The sequence below is a fragment of the Tyto alba genome, unplaced genomic scaffold (assembly GCF_018691265.1).
Source record: "Tyto alba isolate M040663 unplaced genomic scaffold, T.alba_DEE_v4.0 Super-Scaffold_41, whole genome shotgun sequence".
NCBI lineage: Eukaryota > Metazoa > Chordata > Aves > Strigiformes > Tytonidae > Tyto > Tyto alba.
In genome coordinates this window covers 23872555-23887841 of record NW_024881317.1, presented here as the reverse complement: position 1 = coordinate 23887841, position 15287 = coordinate 23872555, and the positions used below count along the sequence as shown (strand labels likewise).

General features: G+C 48.1%; 1 protein-coding gene across 1 annotated transcript; it reads right to left on the bottom strand.

The window, feature by feature from the left end:
- Window positions 1-201: 201 nt before the first annotated feature.
- On the bottom strand, window positions 202-14860 carry LOC116961057 (mitotic-spindle organizing protein 2B-like). The gene is made up of 3 exons (XM_042804341.1): window positions 14685-14860; window positions 14469-14614; window positions 202-2234 (listed from the first exon to the last, which is right to left on the bottom strand). The coding sequence occupies exons 1-3, from the start codon at window positions 14834-14836 to the stop codon at window positions 2077-2079; spliced, it is 456 nt and encodes a 151-aa protein (XP_042660275.1). The 5' UTR covers window positions 14837-14860; the 3' UTR covers window positions 202-2076.
- Between the last annotated feature and the right edge of the window lie 427 nt (window positions 14861-15287).

Sequence of the window (15287 nt, the reverse complement as noted above, 5' to 3'; positions counted from 1 at the left end):
GGAAAATTGGGCACCGGGAAGGATGGAGCACTGATCCACAGATTGAGGAGTGGGCAGTAGAGCTCAGGAGGATGGGGAGGGGTGGGTTGGAGAGGGGTGGGTAGATACAAAATAGGAGGAATCCCAAGCTGCAGGGGGTTAAAGAAAAAAATGCAGGTATGAAACCAGTCAGAGAGAAGGCAGTGGGCACACAGGCAAAAATCATGTCTGATAAGTGCTTTTATTCTCAAGAAAGGTCAATATTCTGCACAGAGGAGGTTTCAGTTGCATCTCATCTGCTCACCCCTGTTCTAGGAACAAAAAGCATCAATAATGATTCTTCGAAAAGAAAAAACAGCCCTTCAGCTGCTCTGTTTTACCAGTAAATTCAACTTACAGCTTCCCCATTGGTGTGGTACCCTTTGGGCTTTGGGGGTGTTTTTTGGGGGGGGGGGGGGGTGGGGGTGTGTGTGTAAGCACATTTCCTTAGAGTAAGCTATCTCATTTGAATACCTTTCCTATAGCACAGCTTCAGGGTGTGTTACTGCAAGCCCTGAGCTACTTTAGCCCCATATTCAACTCCCACCCTTGAAGAATTCTGATCTCCATGGAAGGGTGCATTGTGTTTACATGGCAAGGTTGGAGGGGGGCGGTGCTGCAGGGGTGGCCTTGCCCGAGCAATAAGCAAAGCTGGTGGGCACCTCTGTAAAAATATATTTACGAATGGACAAAACACTGCCCAGAGCGAGGAAAATAAACGTGCAAGAAACAATCCCACTAACACCAAGGGCAGAGATTGGCAGGAGACGCTCCCAGCACTGGAGCAGTTTCCCCCGCAGGCTGGGGAAGAGGACCACGCTGTAGCAGACAGCCACGCAGGCCCCTGACACAGCAAATGGGTATTCCCTAAGGAACTGCAGTCCATGGAAAGCCCACACTGGAAGCTGTTCTCTCCCTTATCTGCCATAACCTCTGTACTTAATCTGCCTCATCAGGTAAAGGGTTTTGTAACACTTTATAAATGAATAATCACATTAACACCACTGGAAGGACTCACTGTGTGATTACGGTATGTGATAGGGTGTCCTGGTTCGGGCTGGAACAGAGCTCCTGTTCATTTTGGTAGCTGGAGGAGTGCTGCAGCACACTGAGATTCCAGGGACTCCAGCTCCACGCGCCCTGCCTGCGCAGGGAGGGCACACAGCTGGAGCACCGGGCCCGGATTGGCCGGTATTCCATGTCACGTGACGCTGTGCTCACCATATAAGGGAGGGGTGGGCGGGAAGAGGCGCGCACTCACTTCCGGGATTGCGGTCGCAGCATCTTTATGTTTCGGGATGGCTAACCGGGAACGGGGGTGGTGAGCAACCGCATTGTACATCACCCGTTCATACTGCCACCCCATTATTTCATTACTGTTATTAAACTGTTTTTATCTCAACCCGCGAGTCTCCCTTTGCCCCTCCAATTCCCTCCCCGGCCCCAAGTGGGGGAGGGTGGGCGAGCAGCTGCGTGGTGCTTGGCTGCCGACCAGGCTCAAACCACGACACAGGTCAAACTGGTTTTCAGACTGAGGTGCTAAAATCCACGTGAGCATGCACGTGAAGGGAACGGGGCAACCACCAGTTAAAGTACAAGAACATATCCCCACCAGACAGTCAGGTTTCCAGCGCAAGGTACCATCACTGCAGGGCTCAGTGATACTAATATACGATCTAGCTCAGCACTACTCACCTCTTAATTCAGCCAACCAGACTTTCTGCTGCTATAACTAGCGTGAACATATCAAAATGGACATTAGGGAAAGAAACAGCAAGAAGCACTGGCTTGTGAGAGGAGTCATGACTTCTCTACAGTGACTTGAACACTATTCCGGACTTTTCTAGGCTTCATATCTTTTTCTTTGTCCCAGGTGTCTTCGGGTAATCTCCAGTAGTCTGCGTTGCCAAAGGAAGTTTCAGAAATAAGAAACAGCAGCTCTGTTCCATGAATCACAAATCATGTTTGCCAGGTTAATACACACAACACAAGCAGTTTTAGCAAGCACAGTTTATATACATTGTCAAACATCGAAATACATCAGTTCCAAGGCCTTATTTAGGTACTGTTGCCTCCTCCACTGTTCTTTCCAGAAGCTCCTGCTTTCTGCAGCCGACTCGCACTTGGTTGACGAGGCATCCTCTGGGCAGATCCTTCCCGGCTGCTCCTTTCTGCTAGAACCTGAGTCCCACTGACAGAATTGGTTTTATTTCTCCCTGAATAAACAAATACATACATTAATTTTCAAGTCCCAACCCTACATGTCACCCACACAGCACCCCAGCTGCAAGCGTTCCTTAAGAAGTCATGCAAAAGGCAAAATTCTATTAGATGTCGCAAATGTATCCAGCATCCAGCACAGAAAGCTAATTTGTGAATTCAGCTCAACAGGTATCAGGGCCACAAAACCAAAACAAGTCGCAGCAGGAGCATTCTTAATTTTCATCAGGTTTAATCTACAAAGTAACCAGGCACTTTGTTCTTTAAACACTTGCTTTCATTTGGCACAGAACACCAGCACTGCAAACAGCACTTCAAGAATAACATGAAGAGCATCTGACACCTCAAGGTTGGGATAAGTGAATCCACGTGCCAGCATCCACCAGTTTCTGAAGGCTGCAGTCACAGTATCAGATCAGAAACCCTTCTCTTCACGTCACTTCTGGAACTTGATGAGCAAGTTCAGATTTCCTATCGTTTTCTGGAGTTTTCAGAAGCTCAGACTCCTACACAGAACCTACTCACAGATTTTCTTACTGTGCTCAGAAGGTAAGAATTATCCTTCTGTGAGCACACCTGACCGTCTCCAAAATGCAATGCAACAGCAGAGGGAAGCAATGGGTAGAAAGGTGTAAGTCGAGGGAGGCAAGGGGCATGGAGCCCACCCTGATGGATGCAGCCAGAGGAGAGTAACAGACCAAGGTGTACTGAAAACAAATGACAGGAAGGGATAAGCAAGGGACTGACTTTCCCTGGCCCTGGAGAGAACTACTTCAGATGAGAAGTAGGACAGGCATTAGGGAAGATAATAAAAATAAAAGAAACAGGAGGCAAAAGGATCACAGCTTCTACTAAAGCTAGCAAGCTCCAGGAAGCATCATAAAAAATTAGTAATATCAAGGAGGAAACAAAACACAGGAATGCAGTGAGCTGTAGTTACTGTAGTTACACGCATGCAGTTAAAATGAAGTGTGACATTTTAGCAATCATTATCAGAGCAACTTCCAGAATACCAACAGCCACTCCATACACTGGAGTCTCCGTGGGCATGGTTTGGAAATCATCATCTTTGATCATTTGTGCTATGGACAGCACAGACTGGAGATATCTGTTTTACTTACCAAACCATCCTGTCTCCTTCAAACAGCTGTCTGAGAACAGGACTCACATCGATACCACAAGTTAACACCTTGCAACATCAAAAAGACAACCTGAGAGCTTCCAAACAAGAATATGTGGCCCCTTCGTATCTGTAAAATTTGACAGACTAGGGCAGCCAAAGAAATACATTCACTTATCCCAGCCAAATCGGTGCTCTTAAAAAAGTCTATTAGTGTAAACCACACTAGTGATCTGCCAGCAGTTACCACCCCAAGCCAGCCAACCAGCCTTGCAATCTTTCTTTGTAGCTCAAGCACTTTAAGCAGTTTCCCTAACGCAAGTATTGTCCATGAAAACAAACAAATTGCACAAAGGCAATACATGATCTCACAGTATGAAAAAAACATTGGCAGGAAGAAAAAGCATTATAGTTCACCATATAGTTCACTTTTAGCAATCCAGGACATCTCTAGAAGTGAATGCCCTCCCCTTCCTCACATGCGTCTATCCAGTGAGAGTGCAGGTCCTCAACCTGTGTACGACAACTCCAACCACGTGCACATGCAAAACTGTACCATTAAGCACTACTGGGAGTCAGGCCCTTGATCTTCTGACCTAGCTGAAACAACTTGGGGAAAAAGAATCCCTTTATGGAAGAGAAGCTGTGCTCAGTCAAAGCACATGCTCTCCATCCTCTTAGCCTCAAAATCACAGTGAAACAAACCAGTTACTTCAACAGCACAAAAAACAACTATGTTTTTGGAAGCATCTTATCTTGACCTGTGAACCAGTCAAGAACAGCCCATGAAATGCACAAGGACGGGCCTGGTTTTTGCACTTCTGCCAGTTAAAACATCAAAAATAACAGACTCAATTAATGCAAAGGACAAAAAAAAAAAAAAAAAGGTGATAACCACAAACTCTCTGTAATTCAAGTACTACAGACAAACAAAAGGATTCCACTGATATTTTCCTTGGTGACACAAGATGTCCTTATCTTGGATGTGTCTGGCTGTCATAGAACAACCGCAGCTCAAATACCTACAGATGCAAGAGACATGCCAAGAGAGACTAATCAAATACCTCCCTCCCCAAAGATGACTTTGAAAGAAGCTATCTCCTCAAGAGCCAAACACAGTTTGAGAAGAATGGTATGTGCATGTAAGCAGTGTCAGAAGCATGCCCTGCCTACCACCGACTGCTAGTTCCCCCCATTTAAAAACAGCAGTGCCCACTGTGATCACGCTGCTCACTGGACACATTAATGCTGACCATTTCTGCTGAAACCCAAGGCCAAAAGGCTACAGCCTCCTCTAGGAGAGGATTGCCACCAGGTACTGAGGCAGGAGTCTGCAGGGTGGCACCAGGCAAGAGGAGAGAGCCTTAAGTAGTAGTGGGAGGAAGAAGCACCTTCATGTGTCAAGCAGGAGGCAAGTGAAGACTGATCAGATTTAAGGAAGGAACCCCAACTCCAAATATGCTTTCAGAAGTAGAAATCTAAAGCTTTTCTCTTCCAGTCTCCTCTCTACTCAGCCCACTGTTTTCCCCAGGGTATCCTTTCCTACCTCTGAGCAGTAACAGGGACTACAGATTTTCCTCCCGCTGGCAAATAAATAAATAAATTACTATTGGTACGTTTGCTTGTAACAGTCAGGGATATCAGGACTGCAAAAATCTCAAAATATCTCCTGTAGTGCATATGGGCAGTGACTACGGGCTAGAGCAACCGTGACAGTACATTTAAATTCTCCAAAATCCTGTTTCTGTCTCACAGTAGGGTTTACACCAGGGATAGTAAACCAGCTGGCTTTTCTAGACAAGCAAAGACTCAGGTTTTGGTGTGAATAAAACAAACTTGTAAGAGCAGAAGTCCCTCCTTTTTGCAATCACTGTGTGTTAGGTAACACCCAACTAAAGGGACACCTTTTGCCCCATCACCAGAAGCATGCACAGTAATGGGACTCACTTCCAATCTCATCACCTCCTGACCATGGAAGATTCTGACACAGCTAGACTTCACTCCCCAAAGCAGTCCCACTATGCAACTCTGGCTCATTATACTCAGTCCTTTTCCAGACTGCTGGATTTACCCTGCAGTCTTACTCACATCCCTACATAAATATCACAAGTAGTCCTCTTCTGCAACACAAACTGTCAGGTTCTCAGATCTTCAAAGATGCTACCATATCCTTATCAGCTAATTTGCACACTGGCCTCTCTCCAGAGCCAAAACATCACCCCTGCTAAAGCAGCCTCCCTGAGAAGACAGAGTAAAGCAGACAGGTAAGACTGGCAAAATATGTCTCAACAAATCCAGCTGAACTGTTTTGAAACAGAGGAGGAGGAAAAAATAAGAAGGTGGTTTTCAAATGCATTTTCCAAAGCACTTCACTAAGACCTTAAGTATGCATTGAGCAGAGGGCCATTATTTAAGCACGTTTTTTCTTGCAAACTCTTATCTGAAGAGAAAGATTTGGAGAAAGAACACAAAGTAAGTGGAGAACTACACAGGCCTGTGAATCAATCACCCACACGGAACTTACAGCCTTCCTCTATCCTCCAGCAAGCCTGTTTCTTCATAACAATTTAAGGTATTCAACCGCATTACTAGATATCACTGCAAAAGCAAGCTTATATTAACAAAGTCACAGATCCTATTCAAGATATTGACAAGCCTCCTTGGGTGCTCAGACATCCCAGTTTAACACATCAGGCTAAGAAGCCTCTAAATGAGATGTCTGAAGGTAGGTTAAGGTACAGAGCAATTCCCCCCTCCCAGGGCAGAGGTCTGCATTGGTCTGATCAGTCTGACAGTCCTTTTCCAAGGCAACTCTCTGAAATAATATTTCATTCTCATCTACACAATGGCTGGATCCTCCCTTACTCTAGTATCTATCTTACTTTGGGAGGCTGCCAGCTCAACCACCTATAAGGCGTCTGGTTTAACGAAGACAAGGTTTTCATTCATCTCTCCCACTCTTTTCAGAGACGGTTCCCTTCAAGGCTGCTCAGCAGAGCCACAGGAAGAGCTCCTCTCCCATCCACCGATCACCATGAAATGCACCAGCCTTTCCCCTACAGATCCTCACACGGTCCTGGTTGCTCCTCGTGTTACACATTTTCACCACCGAATCTGGGATAGTCTCGTTTCCTCTCCTTCTCCTGCACAGAGATTACAGAAAGAGAAGATGGAGAAGAGGTCCCTCCTTTTTCTCAGGGAGCTCTATTCTGCCTACATTTATAAGATTTTTTTTTAAAGTGTTTCTTTGGTTGGTTAAGGGGGAAGAATGAATTAGCTGTCATTCACAAACTCACATCTCATTACCTTGCAACAAAGCCACACACGATGAGTCTGGCACTTACAGTATTCCTCTAAATCTCTTTTCTTTCTGTCAGTTCTTGCCACACAGAGCATGAAAAAGAAAAAAAGCTTGAAAATCAGCCTGAAAAGACATACTGAAAAAAACTATCCCGGAGCAGTGTTTAGCTCAAACAGCCAGCAGAGAGGAAGGTTCACAGCTTCAGGCAAACCTGCAAACCTCCTGTGGGGGAAGCGTGAGAGGAGACCAACCTGCACTGGCTAGAGATCCCCAGTCCTCTTCGCTACCCGCTCCTACTGACAGCACTGCCAGTGCCATCCGAGTCCAGGTTTTAACTTGCCCATCCATGCCCATCACACCTAAAGCATATATAAAAACATTACACAGAACCACAAAGACTACTGAAGGGATCCCAATACCTTCAGGGAATGCATCGGCACACAGTGCCTCCTCTTCAACTGTGGCCTGCTCAAAAGCTACCAGCTTCTCCAGTGGACACAGCTGACCATAGCTAAATTATCTGGCAAGTTTGCAACAGGCTCCCACTGTATGCAGAGCACTGCAAAGAACATAGCACAATTAAAAGAGCAAGGAAGAAGCCTGTGCCTCTCAGATGATGCTTTTTTTTTTTTTTTTTTTCCTTAAAAAAGTACTCAGATGGGAGGAAGTCGATTCCTTCCCAAAAGACGGTAGTGCGGGTCCCATCACAGCATCCCATAGAGTTTTTTCCCCTCATTCAAAAGGTAAAGATTCCATAAAATGACAAGTTTGTTTAGACTTCAGTTTTCAAAGTACGTTATTACCCAGAGCAAAATACATTTTCACGGGAACAATGAAGCCACCTATTCTTTTGGGACTAGACCCACATCAGGTTTTGAGCATTCCAGCCCAGACTTTTTGCAAGTTGTTCCTGGGATAAGGAAGAAGAAATAAAAGATCTTTGTCTGCTGTTTCTGCTGAAGTAGAAGAGACTACTTCAGGAGAGGAGAGGAAAGGAGCTGGAACTTTTAACCAAGGGATTTTCAACCATCCAAGAAAGCACAGTGCAGGTGAGAAATTTTTTATTCAGTTGTAAAATAACTGACATCAGCACCTGCAATCCAGAAAACACTTTATCGTCATTTCTGTACCACAAGATGAACAAGGAAGCTATTCAGTTGCTGATGGACTAAATAAATGTGTACAATACAGAAAAGTTAAAATTAAAAAGTGCATTCTGGAATGGAAGCCTGGGGGGAAGGCTGACAGAAAGCAACAACTCCACATCAGGAATGCTCTGAACATAAAACTTCTTGCCACATGTAATTACCACGTCCATCATTTCACAAAACAAGAATAAAGGCCTCTAATTCAAAAGGCTTAAACTGTACTGCTTATGGTAAAAAGAGTTAGAAGGAGAGAGGGTTCCAGGACAAAGATCTGGAAGGCAATCTAACTGCTCTTTAGTGAATTTAGGAAATCTACTTATTGGGGAGGTATTGATGACATACCAAAAAAAACTAGAGTATGACTGAAGCAACTAAGAAAGAAAACCATGATCAGGACTGTACGAGTCCTTTGATCCTGCAAGTCACCTATAGATCATTCTACAGATTGTTTTTTTTTTAGGGAAGACATACAGACCATGAAGTGCCCGAGTACAACAGTTACAGGAGCGTGGCACGATTCAGAACACATTGCTATCAGCTAGATCCCATGGATATGTTTCATCTACAATTGAAGCATAATAGCCAGTACAACGAACAGGAAAATTCACTGTATGATGTATAAAAACCAGATTAAGTACATTTAAGATAAATCCTTAGCATCTCTGGAGGGATTCCTTCCACTGTATCAGAGCTCCACATAGTGTTATCCCTGTCAGCTACCTTATCTCCTTAATACAGAAGTCTGCATTACAAATCCCACATCATGATGAACCCTCAGATAATGTAAGACTGAGTAAGTGGAGGGTGAGCATAAGATGAATGTAAAGCAGCTAGCATGGCTAACCAGCACTATCCAAGAGTGTGGGCCTTTGCAGCAACAACTGTCATCCCAAAAGGCTGACCATAGCTAAAAAACAGGTAACACAGAGAAAGTGCAAGAAATAAGTGAGAAAAAGAGATGAACAGAGAAGGCTACAAAACACAAGGATCATACAGACGACAAAGGTGGCAGCAAGCTGCACAGAGGGATCTTCAGGAAATAACTGAACAGCAACACTTAGAAGAGACCTTGATCATATCTAAGTATTTACACAGAAAGAAAGCAGTTACCAACGCAGAGGCAGAAAAAGATTTACAATTCTCAGAAGCATGTTTTTTCACACAGATGAGAAAAAACCACACCCTTCACCGAGCCTATGGCTGTTGGTAGGCTCAGTGGCTCTTCCAACAGGCACCTAAGTGGGACACACAGTTTCAAGGGGTAGGAAAGCATTCCGACTTCTGCTATGGAGAATCAGAGGCTGCAATGGTTTCTTGCAGCCTTAAAATCCATAGACCAGGCGAGAGGCCCACGATTTGAAAAGCAAGCTCATGTTAACAATGCATTTAGTGCAAGAAATTGGGGCAAAGATTTGGGGAGTAACTTTATGGAAGACTCTTGGGCTGGGTAAGTGGAGAATGTGGAAAAACCAGTTGGAGCACAGAATGACAGAAGCCTCAAAGAACATTCAGCAGCCTAGAAAAAGAGAACAGGGCATTGACAAAGGCATGTCCAGAGAGGTAGAAAACAGCAGGGAAACCACCAGGGGCTCTAGGGTTGGCTGGTGGGAACAGAAGACACATAAATAATAGATAAGAAGAAGGTTTACTTAACTATACAAAGGTAAACCATATACATACCTAGTCTAGGCCAAAACCAACACCACTGTCTTAACAGGTACACACACCTCCTCCTTGCATGCACAGAAAGAAATTGCCTGGATATCCTTTCTCTTTAAAAAAAAATCAACTCTTTCCCTCCCAAATCAACTGCTGAGGAACCATTTCAACTGCAGCTTGGATGAAGTTGTATCTAGCTAAATATGCTAGATGGATGCTCCAGTACTCACAGTAATGTCACCAGCAAACACAGCTCCGTGCAGAACAACATGGCTATATTCTATGGGAAAATGTAAAATAAGGTCATTCATACTAGACTCCTTGTTGCTTCAGCTGTAAAAAACGCTGAAATAACTACTGGGGGGTAGTTCCCCCAACCCCCACCAATAGTGTTGTTCATAAATGCTGTAACAGTCTTCTTTTAGGTGATTTTAAAAACCTCCCTGCACCATGATGGGCTGAGAAGCCTAAACCAGTATCTCATCAGTACTGATACAACTTGAACAGAGCAGTCTTGGCTAATCTTTAGTGAGACCCAGATTACTTCAGCCACTTGTCTGTCTTCTGACAAAGGAGGAAGCATGGGAGAAAGAGCAGATATGCAGAGCTGAAGGACACTGTGCAAAGCAGCTTGGCAAGCTTATATGGGACAATCACTGCTCGTTGTACTAGTGCAAGAAGCTCTGGCTTTCTCAGCAGAAACAAGTCCCAGCTACACAGAAGGAGGCACATCCCACCTCCAAACGCCTGGTTCTGCTGCATGGAAGCCACACCATCCCCTTCTTAAACCAAAGCAGCATCTTCCAACAAAAGATGCCAGGGCCAACAGCAGATACAGCTTTGGTTTCTCTTCCCTGCAGCAGCTCCCAAAGGGAAAGGAGGCAAGACAAGCCAAATGCTCCTGCAGAACAGATCCAGCCCAGAGGACACCCCCAATCACCCTATTAACACTTACCCAACTCCTGAACGATGGACTTGGATTGTGCCCAGAACTAGAAAGCCCAGTGAGTGAGGAGCGATTCCTCCTCCTCTTCAATTTGAGCTAGCAGGTTGTTTCTTCAATTTAAGAAGAGAAAATTACTCGGCAAAAGGTATGCTGATTTTAAGGGGACCTTCATTTCAGCAACACAGCTTCCCCCAGGGGCTACGGTAAAACAAGCTCCTGTCTTGAGACAGATCATTCAAATCCTAATGCAGCCTAAGGTGGTCCAGTATAACAGGCAAGGCTGGCACTGATGGCCCAGTTCTGCTTTAGATCATAAGAGATTTCTCTGGAAACCTGTTTGTTTTCATGACCTTCTGCCAGGAGCCATACCCATCTCCCACAGACCCTCCAGGCACACTGCTCCAAGTGTCTACACAGCACTGTGGAGTCAGACATAAGCTAGCCAAAGTTTTCAAAAAGCTGCAGAAGCTTGTTCGCTGGCACTTGATACCCATCTTAGGTCAGGCTGGACACTGAGCTAACACAGCCCCTCCTTTGACTAAATCACTGCAAGCGTAGACATCCACTTTCCATCCGAGAGGCTACAGAAATCTATCCTCACAAGGAGAGCTGGACAAAGCATGTCCTCTTCTCAATACTAATGAGATCTTACTGGCACTTCTTATATTCACAGAAATGAGGAAGCAGGTCTATGGTTGTGATAAGCTTCCACTGAGCTTAAGCTCTGCTCGAAGAATTTTCTGTGAGAGTTAGCTTTTCAACGGTGATTTTATTCACAAAGGAATCAGCTGACATCAGTGGACTGTGGGTGACAGCAAAGTCACTTGGGCTGACAGACACGAAAAAGGGAAGTTTTCATTCAAACTGAGTTACACCTCTAATATAACACAAGCTTTCAGAAAACAAAAAAAACTCTCATGAACACCAAACCTTCTGGCAAGGCATGCAAGTGCTGCCCATCAGAATTTAGTCAGGACTGAGTGTGATGAGAGAGAACAGGCCCAAGTGCCCCTTTATCATCACTACCAAGAACCAGCTTGCAAAGAGAGCAAATCCAAGTTCAGCATTTAGTTTTACCACATGTCTGCAGTGAAACTGTGGCTTGATGGGCACAATCCTCCTGTCTCAGTAAGCTGCGTATGATCTGGTGATCTCAGTGCATTAACTAGCCCTGATGACATATTTCAGCCTTGTGAAATAAAGCAGCAAGAGGAGACAGCGAAGGCCAAACTAATACTGTGAATATTCACCATAAACAGTGCAGAGCTAGCACCATCTTTCTCTGAACTTTGCTACACTTTACCCTCAGTTCTGAGGGCTTTTCCCAGCACCCTTGAGGATATGAACATGTCAATTTTAAAGGGAAATTATGGAGAGGAAAGTCTGGCTGGACACACTAGGACTGCAGTCTGACTCAGGCACTATCTTGGGCCAGGAGATATTCTGCCTAAAGATGCAGAATGAGCATCCTGGATTGATGCAGGCACAGCTGAATTAAGTTCCCAAGACAGGTACTAATTCCTGCAAACTCACAGCCTCTCTAAGGGGTGCTTGCAGCACCTCAAGGTGGTAGAAGGCAGTGATTAAGGGTGTATCAACCCTACCTCAGAGTTTCTGGCTTCTCTTGAGAAATCTAATGTTGATGAACAAACAAGTTGCCATCTGAATGTTTCAAACCTGAGCCAGCCTACTACTAGCTAAAACTAGCTCACAGCAGTGGTCCAGTGCTAGGAAAAAAAAAAAAAAAAAAAAGAAATCTAATTTTTACAGGAAATTCCATACAAACAGCATACATGAGAGAACAAGAGCTACTCCAGATTGACAGACGGACAGGAACAAAAACCTTACCACAGTTCCTTCATAGTTTGAGTGGCCCATCACACCTGAAGCACCAACAAAGGAGGAGAAGAGAGCAAAATTTAACAGCATCTTTTGTTCAAAATCACTGCTCTTTTGAGATGTTTCCTGTCAACATGGTACCAGAGTAGCACATTGCTTCTTACTTAAAATATCCAAACGCTGCACCTCTCATTTTGCTTGGGAAAAATTAGTCAGCCAGGTGTCGTCTTTTTCCTCTGCACATATTTAGTCACTTCTCAATCGCATGTGAGCCTGCTCTCTTTACTGCAGCCAACTTCTCTGCAGGAAATTCTTAATCAAGAGCATCTCTTGATAAAGGGGAACCTGAAGTCCATGGAGTCCCAAACACTTTATCTGCACACTCCAATTTCCATTTGGACTTTAGCAAACTTCCTCAGAGTCTCTGTACATCCACTCTACAGTCTCTATACGGCCACTCAGCTGCTCAGTGAGGTGATTCTCACCCACTTACCATGGGGGAATCCACAGCAGAAGCAGCAGGCTCTACCACTGTGAAGGTGCCTCTGATTGTGGCATCATCGCCCTTATCCTAAAACTGACTGCTTATAGTTGGCCAAACGAATCTTGCCTTTCAACTTCACTTTCTACAGGATTTACCACCAGACTTGCAAGCACAGCCATGAGAATAAACACCCTGTACCACCAAGGCAGCCTCAGCAGTCAGTAGTGGCAGTATACTATCACCTTACTTTCCCTCCACCCTGCTCCAGTTACCTTTGCCGACAAAGTTTTGCTTTCTTGCCCCATTCTCTGTGTTCCCAGCACAGTCCTTGTTGGCAGTTACTTTTTAAAGTTTTGCCTCAAAATTCATCATGGGTCAGCAGAGACCCATCTGCTACAACAGAGGTTTCACCCTGAAACAGAGAGAGGAAGGAAGAACAAGACACAACAATACAATTCGACTTGATCTCATCCACTTCTAGGCTCCCACTGGGTGAACAAGCGCTCCCATGTTACTGGTATGGCAGCGCCGAGGCATGCAGCAAGCCGAGCATTCGGCATGCAATTTTGTTCTTGGCAACCACAGACAACCTTGCTGTTTTGGCCGCAGCCCTCTACTACTGTATTTTTGAGCTCTAGAGAAATGAGAGCCTTTTCACAGTGAATTCAAGTTTCGTGACAGCTGTCTTATTTTAGTCACCTCTTTTAAAACCTGTTGGAAGTAACCCACCAAGGTTGCGAGCTACCAGCCAAAAGTCACTTCAGAAAGTTCAGGGAGTAAGTGAAAGTTTTATTAGAACTGGTTTGGAATAAAATATAAATATATATGTGGAACAACGTCAGGGCTACATTTGCTACCGTCCAGCAAGATTAGAGCAATAACGAAAGATAAATACATTCAAAAGCAACCACTTTTTTAGCCGACAATCCCACGCAGCCTCCCATTTCACATTCTCATCTAAGTACCACCTGCCGGGCACAGAAACCGCTGGCGAAGCAGCAGAAGCCACTGTGCTACGTGGGGATGGAGCAGAGGAAGCATCGCAGCTCCCCTCCTTTTCGGGGGATTCCTGATGTACCATAAACTTTTACCTTTTTTTTGAGTTAGATACAAGCAAAGTAGCACTGGGTGTTATCGTGTATTAAGGGTCGCGGGTTGTTGTTTTGTTTTTTTTTTTTTTGTTGAAGGCTTGGAGGGCAGAACCGGGAGGCTACAAAACGTGGTACAAGTGACTACAGCAACCTCCTCCCCGACAAACGGCACCGCTCCTCCACACGCGGCCCCCTACGCTGCCGAAAAAAAAGACTGAAAAGTAAGAAAAAAGGTCGCGGGCGGGAGGCGCGGCAGCCCAGGACCGGGGGCGAGGGGGCTCCCTCTCCGCAGGACGCCGTGCGAGCCCCCGCCGGGCCCGTCCCCGCGGCTCACACCGAGCGGGCCCCCCGGGGGCCGGCCGAGCCCCCCCTCGGGCCCGGCCGCCCGGCCCGCGGCCCCCTCCCCGCGGCGCGGCCGGCGAACGGCGCGGGGAGGCCGCGGGGCGGCGGGCGGGCCGCGGGGGGGGCCCGGGGGGGCGGCGGGCGGGCCCCGAGCCGCGGCGGCCGCAGGGCGGAGGCGGGAAGGTGCGGGGCGGGGGCGCGGCCGCCCTCGGGGGGCTCTGCGCGGGGAGACGCGGGGATCAGGGCGCGGGGGGACGCGGGGACCCGGGCCCGCCGCCGCCACCCCTGCGCACTGCCTACCTCGGGCGTCGGCGGGCAGCGGCCCCGGGGCGGCGGCAGGCCCGCCCTCGGGTCCCGGCGGCAGCCGCTGCCCGGCGCACATGGACTTGAGCACCTGGAAGACGGCGAGCGGCGCCACGTTCATGCGCAGCAGGTCCAGCAGCACCCTGCGGGAACACCCGTCAGCGGCGGAACCGGCGCCAGTGGCGCCGCCCGCCCGCCGCCGCCGCCGCTCACCGGAACACCTCCGGGTCCAGCCCGCTACCCGCCGCCTGCGCCAGCTCGAACAACTCCGCCTCCTCCGCGCTCAGGAACTGCTTCCGCCTCAGCCGCGCCTCCGCCATCGCCGCCGCCGCCGCCATCCCCGCCGCTGCCGCCGCCTCCGACATGGCGGCGTCTCGCGCCCCGCCCCCTCACGGCCTGGCCCTGGCCCCGGCCCCGGGCGCGGCAGGCCCGGCCCCGGACAGGCCCCGGCTCCTCCCGCCCGGCCCGACTCCTCCCCGCCCGGCCCCGGCTCCTCCCGGCCCCGGCTCCTCCCGCCCGCCCGGCCCGACTCCTCCCCGGCCCCGGCTCCTCCCCGCCCGGCCCCGGCTCCTCCCCGCCCGGCCCCGGCTCCTCCCGCCCGCCCGGCCCCGGCTCCTCCCGGCCCCGGCTCCTCCCCGCCCGGCCCCGGCTCCTCCCGCCCGCCCGGCCCCGGCTCCTCCCCGCCCGGCCCCGGCTCCTCCCGCCCGCCAGGTCCCGGTTCCTCCCCGCCCGGCCCCGGCTCCTCCCGGCCCCGGCTCCTCCCGCCCGCCCGGCCCCGGCTCCTCCCGACCCCGGCTCCTCCCGCCCGCCCGGCCC